This window comes from Epinephelus lanceolatus, chromosome 9, assembly GCF_041903045.1.
Source record: "Epinephelus lanceolatus isolate andai-2023 chromosome 9, ASM4190304v1, whole genome shotgun sequence".
Lineage (NCBI taxonomy): Eukaryota > Metazoa > Chordata > Actinopteri > Perciformes > Serranidae > Epinephelus > Epinephelus lanceolatus.
Genome location: NC_135742.1, coordinates 6732558 through 6753976, shown reverse-complemented (window position 1 = coordinate 6753976; position 21419 = coordinate 6732558). Strand labels below are relative to the sequence as shown.

The following is a 21419-nucleotide window of genomic DNA, read 5'->3' as shown; positions in this document are numbered from 1 at the left end:
TACCACTGATAAGGAACACATCAGGTATGGAAAGCTAAATGAATTCATACAATTCCCTATTCAAACACACCTAAAGTCAGGCCTGTTGCTCAAGGTTAATGATTTATCCAATAAAGTACAGTCCAAAAGTTTCACTTTCTGCACACGGGCCGCAGAGAAAACAAAAACAGGTGCGACAATGACGACCCTTTGTGTTTCTAATTCACACTTCCTGTCAGGACTGTTATCCCAAAGTAGTCTCAGATTCAAACTGGCTTCCCTCTGATTAAAACCCCACTTCATGACCCTCTAATCCAGAGATTTGCAAGTAAATGGTGTCATGATCCAAAGCTGGTATCAGCTGATATCACTGAGCTGCATCTTTTAAACCAGAGAAACAGGAAGTATTCAATTAAATGAGCTGTGTTGCTGTATAATGGATCAGCTTCCATATGAACATCCTAAGTGGCCTCTGACTCTATAAGTGAAGGTGAATTACATTACGTACTGTATGCTGGCACAGATCTCCTCTCTGGGCTGTAAATGACACAAACAGTCACACACCAGTACGACTGCTCTCCAGTGTGGTGAGACAGAAATATGAGCGACATTTGGCAGAAAAATAGGCTGTAAAACTGTAAAAAAAAAAATCCACACTTGAGACTGAGACACTGAGAAATGATCGTGTAATGTTGAGTAACAACCCTTTGGTCATTTTGGGATCTTACTTGTTGTCTACTCAAAGAGTTGATTGATCCAAACCGAAAAAAAACCACAAACATATAGAAACACATATTCTATGACTTACAGCTAATCATTTAAAGCTATGCTTATACAGTAGCTGACATTACCATTATTTTCCACTGGGATTATTTATTTGGTGGGCCCAAAACTAATGCTGAGCTTGAGGTTGGGTCGGGCTTGGACAGAAACTACGCAGGTTCATGTAGGGTCAGGTCAGGTCTGATGTGGAGGCCTATCCCATTTCACTCAGAAATTCATCATGATCCTGAAGCTAGATACTCTCAATATGCAGTTTACTCTTGACTTGAAGGGGTCTGACCTGCTTGTGGCATTTGGAAAAAAAAATGTAGGGCTCAACAAAGTCATTAGTATACATCCTCTAGTGACCACCAATGTCTGTACCGATTATCCCAGCAATCCATCCAATAAATGTAGTCTGGCTGTCAACTTTGGATCAATATACCAACAGACTACCTGACATCGCCTCTAGAGCCACTGCTATAGCATGGCTACAAACAGGATAACGTGCTTTCAATCTTTGAGGACATGTAGGGACATGTGGGGTCAGGTCTGATGCTTTGGGGCTGATCTTAGCCCTACCTGTTGGTGTGCACTGTCTGGGCCTCACTGTTATGACGCCCACTTTTCAACGATCATATAAAATTCCTCCTAACATTATATCCCACCCACCTATCCTATTTCACTCGGAAATGAATCATGGTACTAAAGCTAGATATTTCCTCTGGACTTTAAGGGGTTTGACCTGCTTGCGACACGAGGTGAAAAATTCAGGGCTCAACAAAGTCATATATTCTCTGTCTGTACCAAATATCACGGCAATCCATCCAGTACTTGTACTCACGCTGACAACTTTGGATCAATATACCAACAGACTACCTGACATCGCCATCTTTAGAGCCACAGCTGTAGCATGGCTAAAAAAAGTATAATGTGCTTTAAATCTCTGAAACTAATAAAGTGACACATATACCAGCCAACATCTCTCAGGGGTCGTCCACCAGTGGGGTTTCAGGAGGGCTTTGGGACAGCAGCCAGCTCCCCCAGGCAAAGAATCTATTGCTTTTTACTATTAAGATAAATCAGATCATGTTTCCCAAACTGGGGCATTAGAGTGGGACAAACTAGTTGTGTCTGACCTGAGACTAATAATCATGTCACATGACAGAACTGCATTTAGGGTATACTCTCCATCAGCTACTTGACTGGGTGCTACAGTCCTAAGGAAAAGTAGGTGTGTTGTTTTAGGTCAGATTACCAAGTACTGACTTCCATTCCTTCCTGTGTGTGTAAATTACTTAAACTGTGTAACATATAAAGGGAGAATTGCTGGCAGAAGTAATTCGGGAGAGCTGAGAAATAAATTAATTAAAGGACATTTCTACAGTAGCTCTGACTGTACGGTAGCAACACCATCACTCATGTCCTCCTTTATAAACCCTGGGGAGGCCAATCAAATCTCCTCTTCCGCTCTGAGAATCTGCTCAGCAATCAGAGGCCAGAGGCAGCCAATGACAAATCATCTCCTGTATCTGGAGTTTGTCTCTGTCTCCTAAAAGACACTGAGGAATTTGTCTCCATCTTCTCCTTTATGCCGGGGTGACACGTTGTCATTTCAGGCTAGCAGGTGGCCCTTTGTCTGTGATGATCTATTGATTTTCTTCTCTCCTCCTCTGGCTTGACTTTTCATTCTCCCACTCGTTGCTGTTGTTCTCCCCTCATCATCGCCTGGAGAGAAGACGCGACCAACAGCTGCAGCCAGCAACACGTTTAAAGGAAAGAAAGGTAAAAGAAGACAGAGTGCCACTTTTGACATCAATACCTTGCTCAAAGCAAGGGCGTATAATTCATCTCACAGTTGGGGGTGGACATAAAACATAAAAAAATCTCAAGAGCAGTTCCTAACAAGGGGCATCAATGGTGCTGCCAGAAGTACTTTTATTATTACCGTACTATTATTAGATTCATCTTGATGTAGACTCAATCACACACAAAATCGGGTGTTGTAGATAATTTTTCAAGTGCCCCACTGAATCCAAGTAACAGAAGTATCATCCTGTCAGGCAGACCTCTGCTGTTGCTGCCAGGGGTGGGTAGGAACTCATGACAGGTGACGTACATCAGTAAAAAAAGTAGTTTTTTAAGGAATGAGTACTTTTTATGTTCCCTTTTTTGGTAGAAAAGATTCCTGCACACTTAGATCTCTCTATCTCATTCCCACGGCTTCCTCCTATCAGCTGACTGTGGCTGTTCCCTCTCCTGGTTAGCCAATCAAATTTTGCCACGATGTCTTTCAGTCATTCGTGTTGCTGCTAAATCCGTTCTCCTCTCTGCTCCTGTCAGCTGTCGTTTTAGGTGGAATCGTCGTGCCCTCCTCCACCCAATTCACCTCCAGTCACCTTATCCAGAGCCCTGGTCAAGCTCATCAAAAGCCCACTCCTCTTCCCATCCAGATCCTCAGCCCCCTCTTCATCTCATCACCACCACCAGTGTCTAGACTCCATACGGGGGTGGTTCCCTAATCTACTACATCTTCACCACCCTCCTGGAATAGATGACATCACCTAACAACTTCTCACATTTCTCATACTTATGTGCACATCCGTCCACCCATCCATTTTCATCCGCTTATCCGGGGCCAGGTTGCGGGGGCAGCAGGCCAAGCAAAGTACCCCAGACATCCCTCTCCCCAGCAACACTTTCCAGCTCCTCCTGGGGGACCCCAAGGTGTTCCCAGGCCAGATGAGATATGTAATCCCTCCAGGATGTTCTGGGTCTGCCCCGGGGCCTCCTACCACTGGGACATGCCCAGAACACCTCTAACAGGAGGCGCCCAGGAGGATCTTGATGAGATGCCTCAACCACCTCCACTGGCTCCTTTCGACGTGAAGAAGCAGCGGCTCTACTCCAGCTCCCTCCAGATGTCCGATCTCCTTACTCTATCTCTAAGGCTGGGTCCAGACGCTCCACAGAGGAAACTCATTTCGGCCGCTTGTATCTGCGATCCCATTCCTTCAGTCAATATCTTCAGTGGATGCTGAAAACCTTTAACGTATTTCCTGACTAAAGAAAATTCCACAAATTGGACAGTCACCAATCTCAGACTCTTAGGGGGCGATCACATCTACAAGGAGCGCTAGAAACGAGACGCCAGTAAAACAATTGATTCCCTACGACACGGCACGTCTGACTGGTTTTCAAGCATTTTTTATGACAAGCGTCTTTCTGGCATCTTTTTCTGGCGTCTTTTTAGACACACTTTTGTAGATGCTGAAAGTTGATGTAATCTCAACTTTTGGGCGTCAGGCACCAGTAGCACCATAGAACTCCCTCTTGGGTCCATTTTCAATGTTTTGATTGCCCGGTTGCACGCGCACCCCCGCTCTTGAAAGGGTGTTTCAGGCATTTCAAGCGTCTTTGAAGCTTCCGTGTTTCTAGCACAACCTGTAGGTGTGATCGACCCCTTACTGCCACTACCTCCTCTAGATTCACCGTAACATCCCACCTCTAGCAACATACGACTCAGATGAAGACTATTAATGAAAAATAAACACAGCTGTCCCTCTTAGTATGATTCCAACTCCTCTCAATTTTTAAACATCAGCAGTTATTTAGTATAATACATCCACTCTTACCTGGAGGCCCGTGGAGTTTGGCTTTCTTCACTGGAAGAGAAAACAAGAAAATACAGATTAGTCACAAGATATTTGATTGTTTTTCTCCTGCTTCTCTTTGTAAATGTTGTTGTACAAGTCTGTTCCTTGATTAAATGTTAATGTCATTTATGTTGTTCTTGTTTTGGGGGGTAAGATGTTTTTTTTGTGAACCTCTTGGATTGTTTTTTTTTAACCTGCAGAGATGCTGCTTCTCCCCCTCTGTCTTTTCTAGCAGGAATGTTTATCTACTGTGCTCATGCGCTAAACTTAACTACAGTTACTAAGGCACGAGAAAACAGAATGTCTAAAATACTTTATATTAGATAAAAGTAATAATTCAACTTTGTGGTAAAATAGCATAGAAAGAGGCTGACATTTCACAGCGAGAACTCAAAAACAGCTGAGCAATCCTGCAGTACTGTATTTGATAAAGATGGAGAACACATACAGATTATTAGTGTTTGTAATTAGGGCTGGGCGATATGGAGAAGATTAAATATCCCGCTATCTTTGAGCAAATACCTTGATGTTGATATTGCAATGATATTGCAGGGTTGCTGTCACAAAATATTTACACAATGAGATTTTTGATAAATAATAATCAGTAATGTAGATATAATGACTAAGTGGGTAAAAGCAAATAATAGAACAGCTGGAAAAGTCTGATAAGTTAAGAAAATTACACCCTTTAAAACCAGGAGAAGACAACATTTATGACATTATCCAAAATCTAAGACATATTAATATCATGATATCAATATGTTGCCCAGCCCTGTTTTTAATTTACATCAGCACTGGAGACGTTTAATGACTGTGCACATTGTAAAACAATGTAAAACAAATAAATAAACATATACAATTTACTTTCTTAAAATAACACCTTGGCTGACTTAATGTTGCTTTATGAATGCATGAGCGAAAACTGTCAAAAGCTGCAAATTTAAGAGACCAGTAAGCAATAATCTTTAATGAAAAACAATCAATTTAGAGTTGTTGTAAACAGTCACAGCACTTAGTTTGTTAGGCATGTTTGACTGCAGAAAAAAAAATCTATTATAATGGATTTTAACTAAGACACTGAGGCTTTTATATTTAATATGCACTATTACTTTGGGGTCTCTTGGTAAGCCCATTATTAAAGCACAAAACCATGTGTCTGTATTGGCACTGGGAAGGGTAGGTAGTCAAAATGTATTCAGTGTGAGTCAACAAGCAACAAGGAAACGAGTTGTGAAAAGACAATGGACACACTGCTACACACATAAATATTAACTGTAATGTTTAATGTTTTATGCTGTGGGTGGACAGATGCAGTGCTGTTGATACACACTTCTTGTGACAGAAAGTGAACCTGAATTATTCCAGTAACAGGGACATTTTTTAGTGTGTATGGTCAAATAAAACCACTTCACCTCTTATAGCACATTAACAAAGACTGCTCTGTTCACTTTTCACCCTGTAGTACACACCAGTGAGCACTGCTCTGTTGTCAAGAGCCAGACAAGAATGTGGAATGGGGAATTTCTACAGACCAGTCTGACTGTTTTTGGATCCATAGATTTTGAGAAAAATGGGGCAAAAAACACCTCCACCTTTGATTTATAAGATCAGAGGCTCAACAGTGTTCAGTACAGAGTACAAATACATGATTTCAATAGTAAAAATGTCACAAAAAGTATCAAATATTACCTGATTATTTATCTTTAATAGAGCCTGATCAATAACGTATAAATCGCTAACATCCTATCAACATTGCTTGCAAGATAAAATGCAAAACAGCGTCTGTTTTGACAGACCTGCAGCTGCAGTTGAGGTTTGTGAACTTGTATAACTGTCTTAAAGTTGATTAAATACAGACCAAAAAGATCCCAAATCTTGCAGCTGCAGCCTGAGAGTGCTGCCAAGTGATCACCTAGCACTGACGTTACAAATGCCCATATTAAAGCATTAATTGAACAAAATGTAATATATTCAATGCCCCCTAACAGTCAACCAAATGTTACATTTCATTGGTTGCTTAGTTGCACAAAAAAAAAGAAAGAAAAACACACACACACACACACAAAAAAAAAAAAACATTAAGTGCTGTGCCTTGTCAAAATAAACCAAAACCTATATGACTGGAACATGTGGAAATTTAATTTGAAAGGACAGACACAGGAAGTGTCCACGCTCAGCAGTCAGGCAGGAGTCAGGTTAATTTCCAGGGCTGGTACCTGCAGTTATTCCACAGGCTAGTTAATAACATGTCGGGCAGGAAATCCAAAGTGTGGGATCATTTTGAGAAGGTGAAGGACGAACCCAAGGTGATACGTAAACTCATCTTCATTGGTCGACTACAAACATGACGTATCATCTGAAACATGGAAGTAGCTACATGCCCATTAGCCCACAGCGTCATTAACAGGCGGCTCGCTCAGTGTGTGACGTGCACTTGTAGATAAAATATAGGCCTATATTAATGAAGGTTCATTAGTACGGTTTTGTATTTCTCTGTAATGTAGCACAGTGTTAACAATGTTACTGATACTATTCTTTCTCACACCTTCAACTCAAACCATTACACATGCCGGCGACTTGTCGACTAATGGCCCTAAATGATGGTCCACTAGGAAAATTCTTAGTCAGGGGCTTGTATTGTGATAACATCTATTCATACAGGCTACAATACTGTGAGAAGCCTAAATTAAATCAAAATGTACATTTTCGCTGCTGTAGTCATCTCCCCGCTTAAGCTGGACTCCCCTCCATTATCAAACACTGTGGGTGCACTTAGCAAACCGACAGGACAAAGGGGGAACCGAAGATGACACACATAATATGTGTATTTACTGTATATATTATACATTTTGTTCATGGCCTGGAAATATTTATTCAGCTATTGGCGAAAAAACATCACCTTTAATGATCCTCGTCAGTGTACAGAACACCATTAGTCTACATTACTACATGTAGCACTAGCGTTAGCTTAGTAGTTGTAGTAACTACTAAGCTAACGCCACAGCATTAGCTTAGTAGCATTAGCTTAGTAGTTGTAGTAACTACTAAGCTAACACCACAGCATTATCTTAGTAGCATTAGCTTAGTAGTTGTAGTAACTACTAAACTAACGCCACAGCATTAGCTTAGTAGCATTAGCTTAGTAGTTGTAGTAACTACTAAGCTAACGCCACAGCATTAGCTTAGTAGTTGTAGTAACTAAGCTAATGCTAACGCTACATTGCTTTAGCAGATTTCTGCTACCTATTATGTTTCTCCACTTGTGCTGTACCTGTACAAAAACTGTATGGTTGAATATTTAAATAAAACTTAAAGCATACATTTCTAGCAAACACCTGTACGCTACAGTAGCAGGTGGAGTTAGCGGTTAAGCTAGGTGGAAAAGAAAGTAGAGCAAAGCAGCTAAAAAGTCAGACATTTCTGTCAGCAGTAGGTGGAAACAAAACCAGAGTTGAAAAATAGAAGTAAATTTTAAACTTACATTAATTAGGTGGAGAAGCATGACTCCAAATTAATGATAAAGTTGCACCAATGTCTTTTAAGTAGATACTTCTATGCTAACACGTTAGCCACAACTTAACCTTCAGCTCTATGTTACACTGAGTTTGTTTCTCTGTGCCCCCCAGAGGCCAAAAATCACAGCAGACATCGTCACTCACAGGTGTAACCTATGACATTGCAGTTGCTGGGACAGTGACATCGTTAATGTTAACACCTCCACCTGCGCTTTTCTTGCAGTCTGCTGTGAGACTGGTCTGTTAATCTGATTTATTTGGGACAGATGAAGATACAAAAGTGTTTTCAGGTTAGCAAGAGTTTTTCAGAAATCCAAATGACATGACCTGGATTATTATCAGTATGAGTATTGTGAGGTATTCACTATATATAGGTTTAAATGTCATTTAGTTAATTTTCTTATTTAGCTGTATTATAGCTTGTTATGCGTTTTCAACACCTACAGACTGTTTTTGTTATATTGAATTGTGAATTCATCATCTGGATATTAATAAATATATAAAAGGGGAACTACAGCCATTTTCAAAATCCACAGATACAGTCGGCAATGACGGGAACGCCCACAAACTTCACATCCGGTTAGAGCCGAGGGGGAAAACAAACCAGTCTCTGCCATTAGCCACAGTGCCGAAGAGTTGCTGTGTGCCCTTTTGCACAGCAAATAAACAAAAAAACTCTGCCAAAATGTCCTCTCTTCTGATAGCTTGAAGCCATTTTGTCCTCCTTTGTGGTTCCGTTTTATTATTTGGTAAAATGTAAAACTTTAATTGGTGATTTTTTTGTTTATTTGCGGTGCAAAAGGGCACACAGCAACTCTTCGGCATTGTTGCTAATGGCAGAGACCGGTTTGTTTTCCCCCTCGGCTCTAACCGGATGTGACGCTTGTGGGCGTTCCCGTCATTGCCGACTGTATCTATAAAAGTTATTCCTATGGTCTAAGAACATCCAAAAATATGAGCAAAAATAATAAACTCTCCCTTTCTTTCTTCTCTGGTGTCTGGCTCTGGGAGAGAGTAGCTCATGTTCACAAATACTAATTTAACTTTCCAAGGCCATGGAAACAACATATTGGGATTCTTTATTTAGGTGGTGTTCCCCTTAAAATTGAAAGAGACTTGTGTCTTTTGTGTGCAAAACTCTGGAAGTTTGAGTTAAGTTTAACTTGCCTTTTGCATTTAAAAATGAAGATACAGAAACTAATGTGAAACATTTGTGTTCCTCCAACATGCGATCAATTTACATGAGTCACAATACAAAATTATTGCGATTATAAATGTGTTGCAATATGCTGGGTATTGGAATAAAATATATTGCGATTTATTACCTTTTTTCAGTGGCAAATTATGTCCCCAAAGGAAAACTTTGTCAACATCAACAGTTTTATCAAATAAAATAAAGTAGTATGTCTGTTCATCTCACTTCAGTCATTTTTATTACAGCAAAATGTATCTAGTAAACTGAGAAGGCAACTGATTATATCATTCTAGTAGGCTACCAAATGTTTACTTCATATTTGTAATATTAATAATTTATATTGCAAAAACATAATACCCCAAGTTGACAAAAAAAATCCACATTTTAGCGTGAAAAAAAGTAAAAATTGAGGATATTTAAGGAAAACTTCAAACAACACTTGTGTGTTCTCGCACACAAAGCAGCACAAAATGTCTTGAAATGCCAGAGTGTCTTGAAATGCCACTGCATGCTGTGCTTTGGGCTAATAAGTGAGTGACTGATGCAATTAACAATTCAAACAAGCCCTCAGGAGATGTGTTATAGTCATTTTACTACGCAGCAGTATAAATGTTTATTGCCCTTTTGAGCTAATGTAATTACTTAAATTAGGTTCAAATGCATATTCTCACTGAGGGAGATCAATATGTTTATTCAATCACAGCCCAAAAGTGTGACATGTGATAACAGAGAGACAGACAGACAGACAGAGAGACAGATCGTTAACAGGTCATTTGTCTTAGGCTGTCAACACAGCTTGCCTAGTGTGTCACTCGTGCCAGCTTGGCAGAGGCTCACAGGAAGCCCAGTGGCCTCGTTGGTCGAGTGCCAGTTGGGCTCTGACATTACCTGTATGAATGGCCTGACACTGTGAAAGAGGCTCACAGTGATGCTACAGAGAGAGAGAAGAGTCTCAGAGGTTTTAAATGTGTAGGATTAAAAATACACATAAACACAGCAGTAAAGCTTTATATTGCGGGCATCACTGCGGGCTGGCCACTGTTCCACTGTCTTCTGTAACTCAGTGCAATCTTATATTGAGCGTGTCTTTCATCAGTCTTTCAAAAAGATGTCTCTAGGGTTCGCTTTTCATATTCCTAGACAGATAAGCATCTACTGCAACACTTTGAAGATATGGAACCTGCCCTGGTGCCCTCAAAGTCATGGTGAAAAATTTATATAAGTTTCAAACATAAAACTTTTAGAGCTGACAAAGTTGGTAAATTAAAAGCCGAATTAAGAATTAAGAATTCTGAAGGAGAGATCTGAGGGTTCTTGTTGAAACAAAGAATAAAAGGCAGTAACTGTAGGACAGTGCTAGAGATATGACAAATTAGAAAAAAAACAGTTTGTCTTCAAATATTCAGTAAAAACTAAACACAAATGATCTCTGTGACAGGCTGTTATGATACCACAACTATCACACATTCACATATATGGAGTTTTTTGTCGAGCCACAAGCATCACGTAGGTTTACATTACCAAAGGTTTATGACAAAATGACTTGACGACACCGACTCCTGTGTGCGCACGGCGAGAGACGAGAGGGAGAGAAGCTGTGCTGCTGCCAGAGGAGCTGCTGAATGAGTTCCCTCTGAGCGGTCAGTCACTAAAGTATCGCATCAGAAAATTATGATGGAAATGCCAAAATTCGAATTAAAATCCCCTGATTCGCACAAACTAAAATACGCTCGCTTTAGCCGGGAAGAAGAATGCACAACTTGTTTTGTTTCCGGTTCTGCGGAAAATTCGTGCAAGTTTGTAGTTTTCACCAAAGTCCATACATTTAATGGAAACACACAGGATTCATATTTCTTTTAAAGGGAAATTTCGGTTTATTTCAACCTGTCTCCTATCATCCTAAATTTGTTTCAAGTGACTAGTGACATAGAAATAATAGTTAGCATGTTAGCCGTTAGCCTAGATACAGCCGTAGCGTCAGACCTGTTAAAACTTGATTGAACGGGCATCCTTTCAAGTGCAAAGTTAGTCCACTAAACAAGCTTTTTCTCCACAAAGTCCGTCTCATATCGTTAGGATAAATGTCAGAGAACATATAGAAAACGACATGTAAACGTGTTGTCTTACCTTACCGGTGTGCTGCCATGTTTGTTGTTTACCATTTAGCTAAGGCTGCAACCGGTCCCATTCCTTGCAACAGAGGCATTCCTCTTCTGTGGGCACTGGGGCACAGCATTCACAGGTACACCACCAATCTCCAGAGCTAAAGCCTTCCAGCAGCCATTCTTCTTCTGTCGTCCTCTACCTGTTGCGCCTCTCTCTCTCTCTCCTCCTCTGTTCTTCAGTTTCACGAAGCTCTTCGTCAGTGTATTCTGGCTCAAATAAATAAGGGCGGCCATCAAACTCTGCAAAATCAAATTCCTCCTCCACAAAATCCTCCACAAAAAGTCAGCCATTATTCTATAAATCTTTCATAAACTAAATGAATGAACCTTTCAGGCTACTGTCCGGTTCTGCCTTGCAGCTGCTGTGGCTTGTTCTCGCGAGATTTCAGACACGGTATGAGATCGCTGCTTGTTCTCGCGATATTTTGGCAACAACTCTGAAGACCACCTAAATGTGGAATGTTAGTATATAGGCTTTCCACATCGAGAGGCGATGACCGCCCTTATTTATTTGAGCCAGAATACACTGACGAAGAGCTTTGTGAAATTGAAGAACGGAGGAGGAGAGAGAGAGAGGCGCAACAGGTAGAGGATGACAGAGGAGGAATGGCTGCTGCAAGGCTGCGTAGCTCTGGAGATCGGTGGTGCTGTACCCACAGAAGAGGAATACCTCTGTTGCAAGGAATGGGACCGGTTGCAGCCTTAGCTAAATGGTAAACAACAAACATGGCACCACCAAGTAAGGTAAGACAACACGTTTACATGTCGTTTTCTATATGTTCTCTGACATTTATCCTAACAATATGAGGCGGTCTTTGTGGAGAAAAAGCTTGTTTAGTGGACTAACTTTGCACTTGAAAGGATGCCCGTTCAATCAAGTTTTAACAGGTCTGACGCTACAGCTGTATCTAGGCTAACGGCTAACATGCTAACTATTATTTCTATGTCACTAGTCACTTGAAACAAATTTAGGACGATAGGACACAGGTTGAAATAAACCGAAGTTTCCCTTTAATGCACATTTCCCAATGATTCAAATCACTTTTGGATGGAAACATAGCTTGAGAAGTCCTGGGCTGTTCATAAAACATTCAGGACGCCACAGTTTATTCCACACTACTGAAGCTGCTCCTCTTTTTGGAACCACAGCAGAGTCAGTAATAATCTCGCTTTCAGCCATGCTTGTTGTTGCTGTGGGTAACAGTACAATGTCAATCTGTCAACATATCAAAATATCGCCAGCAGCAGTTAGCAGCTAACTCAAAGAAGAAGAACAGCGGCCATAACTGTCTGCAAACTGAGTTCCTTACCCTCCAAGCAGGGGACAAGATTAGCTGCCATATAACAAGGATAGTAAATGATTGTTATTGCCATTTTATGCCATTGTTATTATCTATAAAGCTGTGCCAATGCTTATGTTGTGTGTCACACTAGAGGCTGACGCTGTGTTACATGTTGGATACACATGCTACATTAATACCTGCTGGTTCCCCAGAGAGGAGCTGTGTAAAGACACTGATCTCTCTGAGGCTACTCGATGTTTGTTAGGGCAAACTGGCAGCATAATTTAGTGTCACTTTATTGATCCCAGGGTGGTAATTAATTGTTTTTGGTTAAGTAGAGAGTAAGGTCAGACTTTGAGCAGCACCACTGAAGCTGGATGGGCTGTGCTGTCGAGCTTTTATTTGTGTTGAGATGTTTTACAAGCCCCTTGAGAGGATGTTTTTTAAATCTCAGCAGCACAAACTTTTAAATTTACAACATCCTTTCTGTTCTGCTGCTCTGCAAATAACTAAATAAAAGGGTCAGTCGTGTCCCTGTTGAGGCAGAGTACAGACAAACAAATATAATTCAATTCTCTGCAAATAAACAATAGAGGAGAACGGGTCTTAGAATAAGTCACATCAATCATAATCTTTTAAGCCAAATGTTGAACTTGAAGCACAGCAGGCAAATGTAAATCACTCGACTGAAGCTGTGATCATCACCTTTCAAGATCACAGCTACTGAAGATGAACGCTTTATCACTGAACCGGCACTGAAATACACACTTTCTGTTCTTTCTAATTAGTGTGAGGATCTGTGAGATTGGCATTCCATGGCCAGAGCGATGCCAGCTGTCATGTCTCACACTCTCCCTCTGATATATTGCATCACACAACATATTCTGAGCATCAAGTTGGTCATACTGGTCACAGATTATCAAGCAGAGCATCAAAATGAAAAGCACAAGACAATCACTATGGTGCATTCGTGTGCAGTTGTAAAGCTTGGAATTTCCGTAACTTAGCCTGTGAATGCAACAATGGTTTCTGACTGATTCTCAAATGTTGTCAAAGTCAACCATCATAAATAGATTATAAATCCATGACTATATGAAACGATACAAAAACTTCATATCACAATTATAGTGACCAAAATTATGATGTTTTTTTTTTTGTATAAATGTGCTGAAAATGTCCAAAAAATACTGAAGCACGTACTGAAACTATTACATCAAGTTTTATATTGAAATCCACAAATAGAATTAGCAGCACTCTGCACTTTTTGTTTGCATACTGATAAACATTAAACGAATGACATCACTCATACCTTATATAAACACATAAAAACCATGTCAATGTCATTAAAGATAGCCTGTCTTTGAAATGCAAAACAAACCCATGTGGCATGGTGCACATGCTAGCCTGCATCTGGGAGACTGTTGCACACTTTGGTTGATGCTCACTGCTCACTGTCAGTTTTTCAAAGTAATAAAATAAAACAGGCTTCTTATGCATTCATTTATTTATTTTCCGTAACCACTTATCCTGTTGGGGGTCGCGGGGGGCTGGAGCCTATCCCAGCTGACACTAGGCGAGAGGCAGGGTTCACCCTGAACAGGTCACCAGACTATCACTGGGCTGACACATAGAGACAGACAACCATTCACACTCACATTCACACCTACGGACAATTTAGAGTCACCAATTAACCTGCATGTCTTTGGACTGTGGGAGGAAGCTGGAGCACCTGGAGGAAACCCACGCTGACATGGGTAGAGCATGAGGGCTCCGCACAGACACACCCCGAGGTTCGAACCAGGAGCCCTCTTGATGTGTGGCGATGATGCTCACCACTGCACTGCCTTGCCACCACAGGTTTTTCATGATTATTCAAATTTGAAACGATAAAACCATTGGGAACTTTATAGAGCCGTAACGGTACATGTATTTGTGTCGAACCGTTCGGTACACGACTTTCGGTTCGGCACGACCCTGTACCGAATTACTGGCCGCAGGATATTATTTTATTTTATTTTGTTTTATTTTAATTCCATTTTTGCAAGCCAAACCATTTAAAATATCTAGTTCCCCGACGGACATAATTGAGTGACAGACCGAGTCCGACCGTAAATCTCCGCTTTCACTTTGTGCAGCGCATTCTTGCATTTTGACAACATGGCAAGTGAGCCTGACGAACCTGAAGACCCCCCCGCAAACCTTAAGTCCTCCGTTTGGGAACACTTTGGTTTCAGGGTAAAATACGAAGATGGAAATAAACAAGTGGACAAGACAAAAGCAGTGTGCCGACATTGCAGAACAGCGGTCGGGTATGTACTTGGAAACACGTCTAACATTCTAACGCATCTATAGCGACACCACCCGAGTTTGAACGTTAACCGGCACGACTAGAAAAAGCAATCTGGTGCAAACTACGATATCGTCGTCGTTTAAAAAGAAAGAGCGTTTCCCTGACCATCGCGCTAAAGAAATAACCAACGCCATTGGAGTTGAGTAAAATTGTTTAAGCTGCACTTTAGATATAAGCATGTTTTGTTTACTGCACTTTAACAAAGTAGGAAAGCTAAGTAAGTTCCTAGTAAAACTGAATCTGAGCAGGCTTTAAAGCTGACCAGCTGCACTATACTTTTTATTTTTATTGAGTAAAACTGTTAAAGCAGAAATTTATATTTATATTTTTCATTCAAAAAATGTGTTAAAAAAACAGCAGGATTTTATTTTTCACTTTTATATTTCTATTTTCATTCAAACAATGTGAAAAAGCAGGATTTTATATATATTTGTTTCATTCAAAAATTGTGTAAAAAGAGTTAACTGCTGTGGTGGTATGTTTTAATAAGGTTACCAATAAGTAAAAGATATTTAATAGTTGTCTATTTTTTTCATTACTGTACCGAAAAAAACCGAACCGTGACTTGTGTACCGAGGTACGTACCGAACCGTGATTTTTGTGTACCGTTACACCGCTAGAATTTTATTGTGGTAAAACTGATGGCAGTTTCTTTCATCCCTACACACAGGAAACAACGCTACACACATGAATATTATACCCCATTTCCAGCTAAATTAGCGCATGTATGCAGCGGAAAACTTGCTTTAAACTGCTGTAGATTGCTTTCCTTTTGACAGTAGACTAGAGCCATGTACACTCCTTTGTTTTTTACTAGTGTGTCAAGTTTAATGTCACAGACAGGCCGGAAAACAGATTAGTAAACAGTAGAAAGCAGCATGAAGGCCTATGAAAATGTCACAATGGTTACCTCTCTTCATATATCTCTTCCTTTTTTATTCTCTCTTTCAAACTCGGTGCAGGGTACTGTATTTCCATCACTGCTGATCAGAGCCAGAGATGATAAATACCCTTAACTACTGCAGAGTCATTTAACCAGGGTGTGAATGTCAATTGTAACCTTTTACATTACATACAAAAGCAAGATGTTGGCGGGTGTTTGTGGGTTTTTTGTGCAGTAGCAGAGGGGTTTTACTAACAGGTTTTACCAACCATTACCTGTTATTTTTTTTTTTTTATTGTTGCAATTTTGTGTTAAAGATGTTATATATTACTTGTGAGTTTACTTGTAATAAAAAGTCCTTTAATAAAATAACCTGGATTGCTTTAATTGCTAAAAAAAACTATAAAATTAATTCTATTTTATATTATGTGTTGTTTCTAAGAAGGGATATTGTGCATTAATCACCAGACAGAAACATTAAAAAACTTAAATAAGCCAGAGTTATTTCTTGTGTCCAGTGTGATGTCAAAACTAACCCTGAAAAAATCCAATATTAAATCAAATGCCAGTGTATCTGTACAGTGGAGCATAGTGACAGGTTGCAGTCATTACAGAAAATAATACAAAAGTTGGTGTCACATTTCAGTGCTAGCAGAGGTCAGCATCCCTCAGGGCCGCAGGGAAGGCGAGCCTGATCAGATGTAGTAAAGCAGGCCACATATCAGACACGTGTCCACCGGAGTGATTGTATGAGAGGATGCGTGCTGCTGGAGAGCGAGCGTTTGGCTGGTGGGATAATCTCTCAGAGCTAATGCCTTAAGCAGGGCTGAAATCTACCAGACCCTGCTGTATTGTGCTGTGGATAGAGGAGAATGGGCCATGTGGGAAAAGCAGAAACACTTTTTGACCAGCAAGAATTAAGAGCAGCTGACTTCTGACCTTATGGAGCATCCAAAGCTTTTTTTGATTTACTTTATAAAGTGAAGATATGAAGGAAAGGCAGTTTGGGTAAAACAATAGTCTGGTATTCACGTGATGAGTCATGGATTGGATTAAACCTGCTGCTGAAGAGCTGGACTGTATGAGAATTATTATGTCATACACAGATCTTCGTGTCTGTGTGTGCACACAGATGGCTCACCATTAATATTTTCTACAAAAGAATTGTGTTTTAAACATGCTGAAGTTAAGGTTGTTTCTACTTACAACACACTGGGCTGTGAGATTGCACAATGTGACTTTTTCACTTGATGATTTGAGGTTTTATTGGAGCTGCCCCTTGAGAGCCAGAGACCTCTTAATCGATTGAGATTGCCTCAAGTCGAGAAGTCTTTTTTTTTTTTTTGCTAGTCAGTGTGCTGTGCAGTGTTCTTCTGGGAATGTTTTGGTCCCCAGATTTTGCTGCAGTTTGAGCGCTGTTGACTTTAAGGGTGCTTTCAGACCTCGAGTTGTCTTGCGTTGGTCTGAATCAAGGACTTTTATCACAAAGTTGTATAATTGCCGAGAGTTGGTTCATGTTCTCACGGCAGCATTTACAAGCGGACCAGATCAAATACCTTGTGTGAGAAAGCTGCTCTTGATTGGTCAGAATTTCCATGTGGGAAAAATCCAGGAAGTAAAGCAAACGTTGAAGAAGAGTACACCTGCAAGATAAATGTGACACTTTCTAATGTCACAATGGAGGGACAACTACACAGGTTGATTTTAGCGCTGCTCATCGTGGACTATATTGCTGTCATTGTTCATTTTAGTCAAACCATACAGTTTGAAAACGAGGCGCGGCTCCAACTAGAAAACAATGTTTTGATGCATTGGATGTGCTGAATGTGCATATTAAGGCAGTACAGGAGGAGGTGCACATTAATAATCCTCCAGGACTGTAACATGCTCATGTTTAACCCAAACAATGTGTCATGTGACTGCAGTTGCTTCACATCCAGGTCAGAACACCTTCTCACCACAAACGATCCGCACCAGAGTTCGTTTGTAACCAGACTGAGACCACCTCTTCAAGAAGGTCTCAGTCCAGTTGTTTTGGTGCACACCTGAGTGTGATTGCTGTGTTCACACCTGCCCAAACAAACCGCACTGAGGGGGCAAACAAACTTGAGTTTGATTGAGACAGCTGCGGATGTGATGCAGCGGCACAGAGGAGGAGAAACTTTACACCGTAAGGTTTCAAGATATCATTATCTTCTCTCTTCTGCTCGAAGTGGTGAATTCTACACAGTTCGACACAGTTGTCATTTTCATGGCCAGTGCCCATGCTGTTTATGTAACTGTGCCCATATATGCACCTATGTGTGTAGGTCTTAAAATGAGGTGTAGTCAGTTGGCAGATTGCTATTTTTTGTGACTGTGCCATTGACCAACAAAAACCTGGTCTACAGTAAAAATGGTGCAATATTTCTGTGCTATCTAAAGGGCGTGTTATTGAGATAGTGAGATACATCTGCATCTTCAGTGGGTTCACAGCATGTGTACACTCTGCTTGTTACACACACATGGACATGTGGATGGGTTGCAGGTGGGTGAAATAATACATTATTAATGAGGGAAATATTAATTACTTGGGATGCACCGAATATTCGGTAACCGAATATATTCGGCCGAATATTGAAAAAAAAACACACATTCGGTATTCAGTGGAATAAGTGAAAAGCAAAGCCGAATAATAGCGGTGTGTTTTGATAACGCAATCAAACAGCGCGCAGTGACGGACGGAGTAAAATGTCGGCAGTGTGGCGATATTTCAAAGTGTTGGAGAGTGATAGAAGAAAAGCGGTTTGCAAAGAATGTAATACTGAACTATCTAGAGTAGTGTTGCAGGGTATACTGGTACCAACAGTAGACTGTGGTACTAAAACACCACCGTACATATGATACCATAATGGTGGAGTACCGTAGTACTATGGTACCTCAGGTACCACTACTGTGGGACAAGTTCAAAGTCCAATCACAAGAGGGTGTCCATGCGCCGTCCAATAACGGTGCGCGCTGGCCACCTGGCACTCAATATGCCGCTGCAGTGGTTTGTATCCAGTGACATTTCAGGTATTAGCTGAGCTATTGAGTATCTTTAAGCAGTGAAAGTTATTATTAATTTATTTTTACTTGTAGGTTAGATTTGTTTACATATGCTACAGTGATTTGTTTTCCACAGAGCTCTACGGTGCGAGCATTTTACTCGCATTTGCGACTAAAAATAGTTTTGTGCAACCAAAAGAAATCATTCAGGAGCACACTGTGCGAGTACAGATTTCAACCAGCAGCAGAAACTAAAGGCGAATCCTGTCGGTTGTAGGTTGAACGGGGGTCACAGACACAAATACGGCAGCCATAGTGCTTCGTGGCGCAAGATAACGGCTTACCGGCGATGGAGAAGTCCGGCTCCAAGTCCAATAATTTCATCTTCGTTGGTGTCATGACTGCCCAGTAGTACCTGGACAGCCGAGCCGTGGCAGCACACAGGTATGTGACGTGTCAGAGAAGAAACGAACCGTTCACATTTCTCTCTTTGTGGCAGGTAATGGTCCACAAACCTCACCGCAATCAAGGGACTGTTCTTAACTTGTCAGGGGAGGAGGGTGGCTGGTTGATTTTTGGTTGATTTTTATTTTATTCATTCATTTATTTTATTTTGATCCCCCCTATGTTAATCACTTATTGATGTTGTTTTTGAAGTATGAATAAGTCAGTAAGTAATTTATTCCATTGAAATATCATTGATGTATTATAGAAAAGTGATTTATCTTTTTATAAATGACAAAAGGCACATCTGCCTCATTTTCGCTGTGGTATCGTGATACTACTCAGAACCATGATATTTTCACTGGTATCGTACCGTGGGTCCAAAATTTGGTACCGTGACAACACTAATCTGGAGGGGGTTCATCTGCAAAAACTAATAAAAAACTAAACAACGGCATTTGGTACTCGGTATTTGGCCAAGCATTTAATTTTATTTGGCTTCAGCTTCGGCCACAAATTTTCATTTCGGTGTATCCCTATTAATTACATTCTCCAAAACGTGAACGTAGCAGAGAGCAGAGCTTCAGAGCTGCTGTCCGACTCCCCATTAAGAGAGGCGCTGTGCACATTTACACACGAGGAGCAGGCTTACTTAACTGCTTACTTCAGAAGCTAAAAGTTTAGTTCTGTTTCCTGTGTCACAATTATAACTATAGTTTTTAGTTCTGCTGCTTAAACGTCCCACGATATTTGCTGTAGTGATATTACTGCTCTTACTGCATTACTCTCAGTTGAAAAGAACTGGCATCTCCAATTAGCATAATCCCTCACGTAAATAGCAGAGCGCCAGGTTCAGGTGCACCTGAGTTTTAACGGGATTTGTAGATGACAACCTGAGTGGATGAAACCATGTTACACCCAGAATGATTCATTAAGAGACGGAGTACAACCCCACTGGCTCTTGCTCCTTACTTAACGCAAAGATTTTCTATAGTTCATTTAGCAAAAGTGGTTGGACTGCCGTTAATGCACTTGTGCCACGCTGTATAGACAATGCTTTATAGATTGTTTCAATTAGACCCCATCAGTCACTCTCGCACATGAGAGCAAAATCCAAAAATACATCAACAGTGAATGCCACCCATGTCCAAGTTCCACACAAGGCTAACAGCCATCAATACACACTGTAATTTCAGCCTGACTTTGAAGAAATAATCACCATTGACTAACATTACAAAGCCATAATAATTACATGTCATTTCCACTGTACACTGATGACATTCTTCTCTTCATTAGATTGAAGCTCCTACTGCGACCACTTAATGGCTGCTCTGGTGGCTCTGGTTTGATCCCTTTGAAGTGATGTGTGAAAGTGCTGCTTTGAAGCTCAGGGGTGGAAATAACCTCTCAGAGGTGAATTAAAGACGTTTCTGAACTTCTGAAGCCTCACGTCCATGCAGAGAAATGACACACCAGCTTGTTCAGCGGGAGACAACCTGGCTGACACCAGGCAACATACAGTGAGAGCTCAGGGAGAGGTCTCAGAAATTTAGTGTGTCTTTGTCTAAACATTTCACGGATTCGACCAGCTTTCTTTCTTCTCTGAATGGTTTGGATTAATGATCAAATATTTGTGTAATGGCTATTGAATAAGTCCACTACATGTCTCCTCCACCTCAGTCATTCAGTTGAAACAGGACTGACTTATTTAATAAGTACTGAGCAAGTATAATGTTAAATCACATTGACCTTAAACCCAAAGTGCAGCGGAGGCTGGTGAGAATGTCATTATAAAGACTTTGAAGATGTCTTTATTATAGTGTTGAAGTGGTGGCAAACCAGCTGTTGGGTTTTTGATGAGTCACTGAATCCCTTCCAGCTGTTCTGATGTTGACCCTTAATCTCTTGATCTCCACGAACTGTATGAGTGCGAGAGAGAGGACAATGTCCCTGCAGGTCCTAATGAAGTAACGCATTACTTAACAAGCAGCACATTAATCTTGTGTTTTTCACTCATTCACTCATTCATCTCTCTCAGGTCCACTAACACCTGAAAGAAAATGAGCTGAGTGGGGGCATCACGCTCAGCCGGCAGACAGGCGTAGACTTGAGCAGTGTCATTACAAGAGCCCAGGCGGCGGATCTATTTTTAGCTGCGGT

At 40.8% G+C, this 21419-nt stretch overlaps 1 protein-coding gene across 1 annotated transcript in view; it reads right to left on the bottom strand.

Annotated features, from left to right (window-relative positions):
• LOC144464340 (protein unc-13 homolog B-like) overlaps positions 1-21419 on the bottom strand; it is a 182616-nt gene that overhangs the window by 146172 nt on the left and 15025 nt on the right. Inside the window, exon 2 of the mRNA XM_078171067.1 lies at positions 4377-4406. Within this exon, the coding sequence (XP_078027193.1) occupies positions 4377-4406 (30 nt within the window). The remainder of the gene's footprint in view (positions 1-4376; positions 4407-21419) is intronic.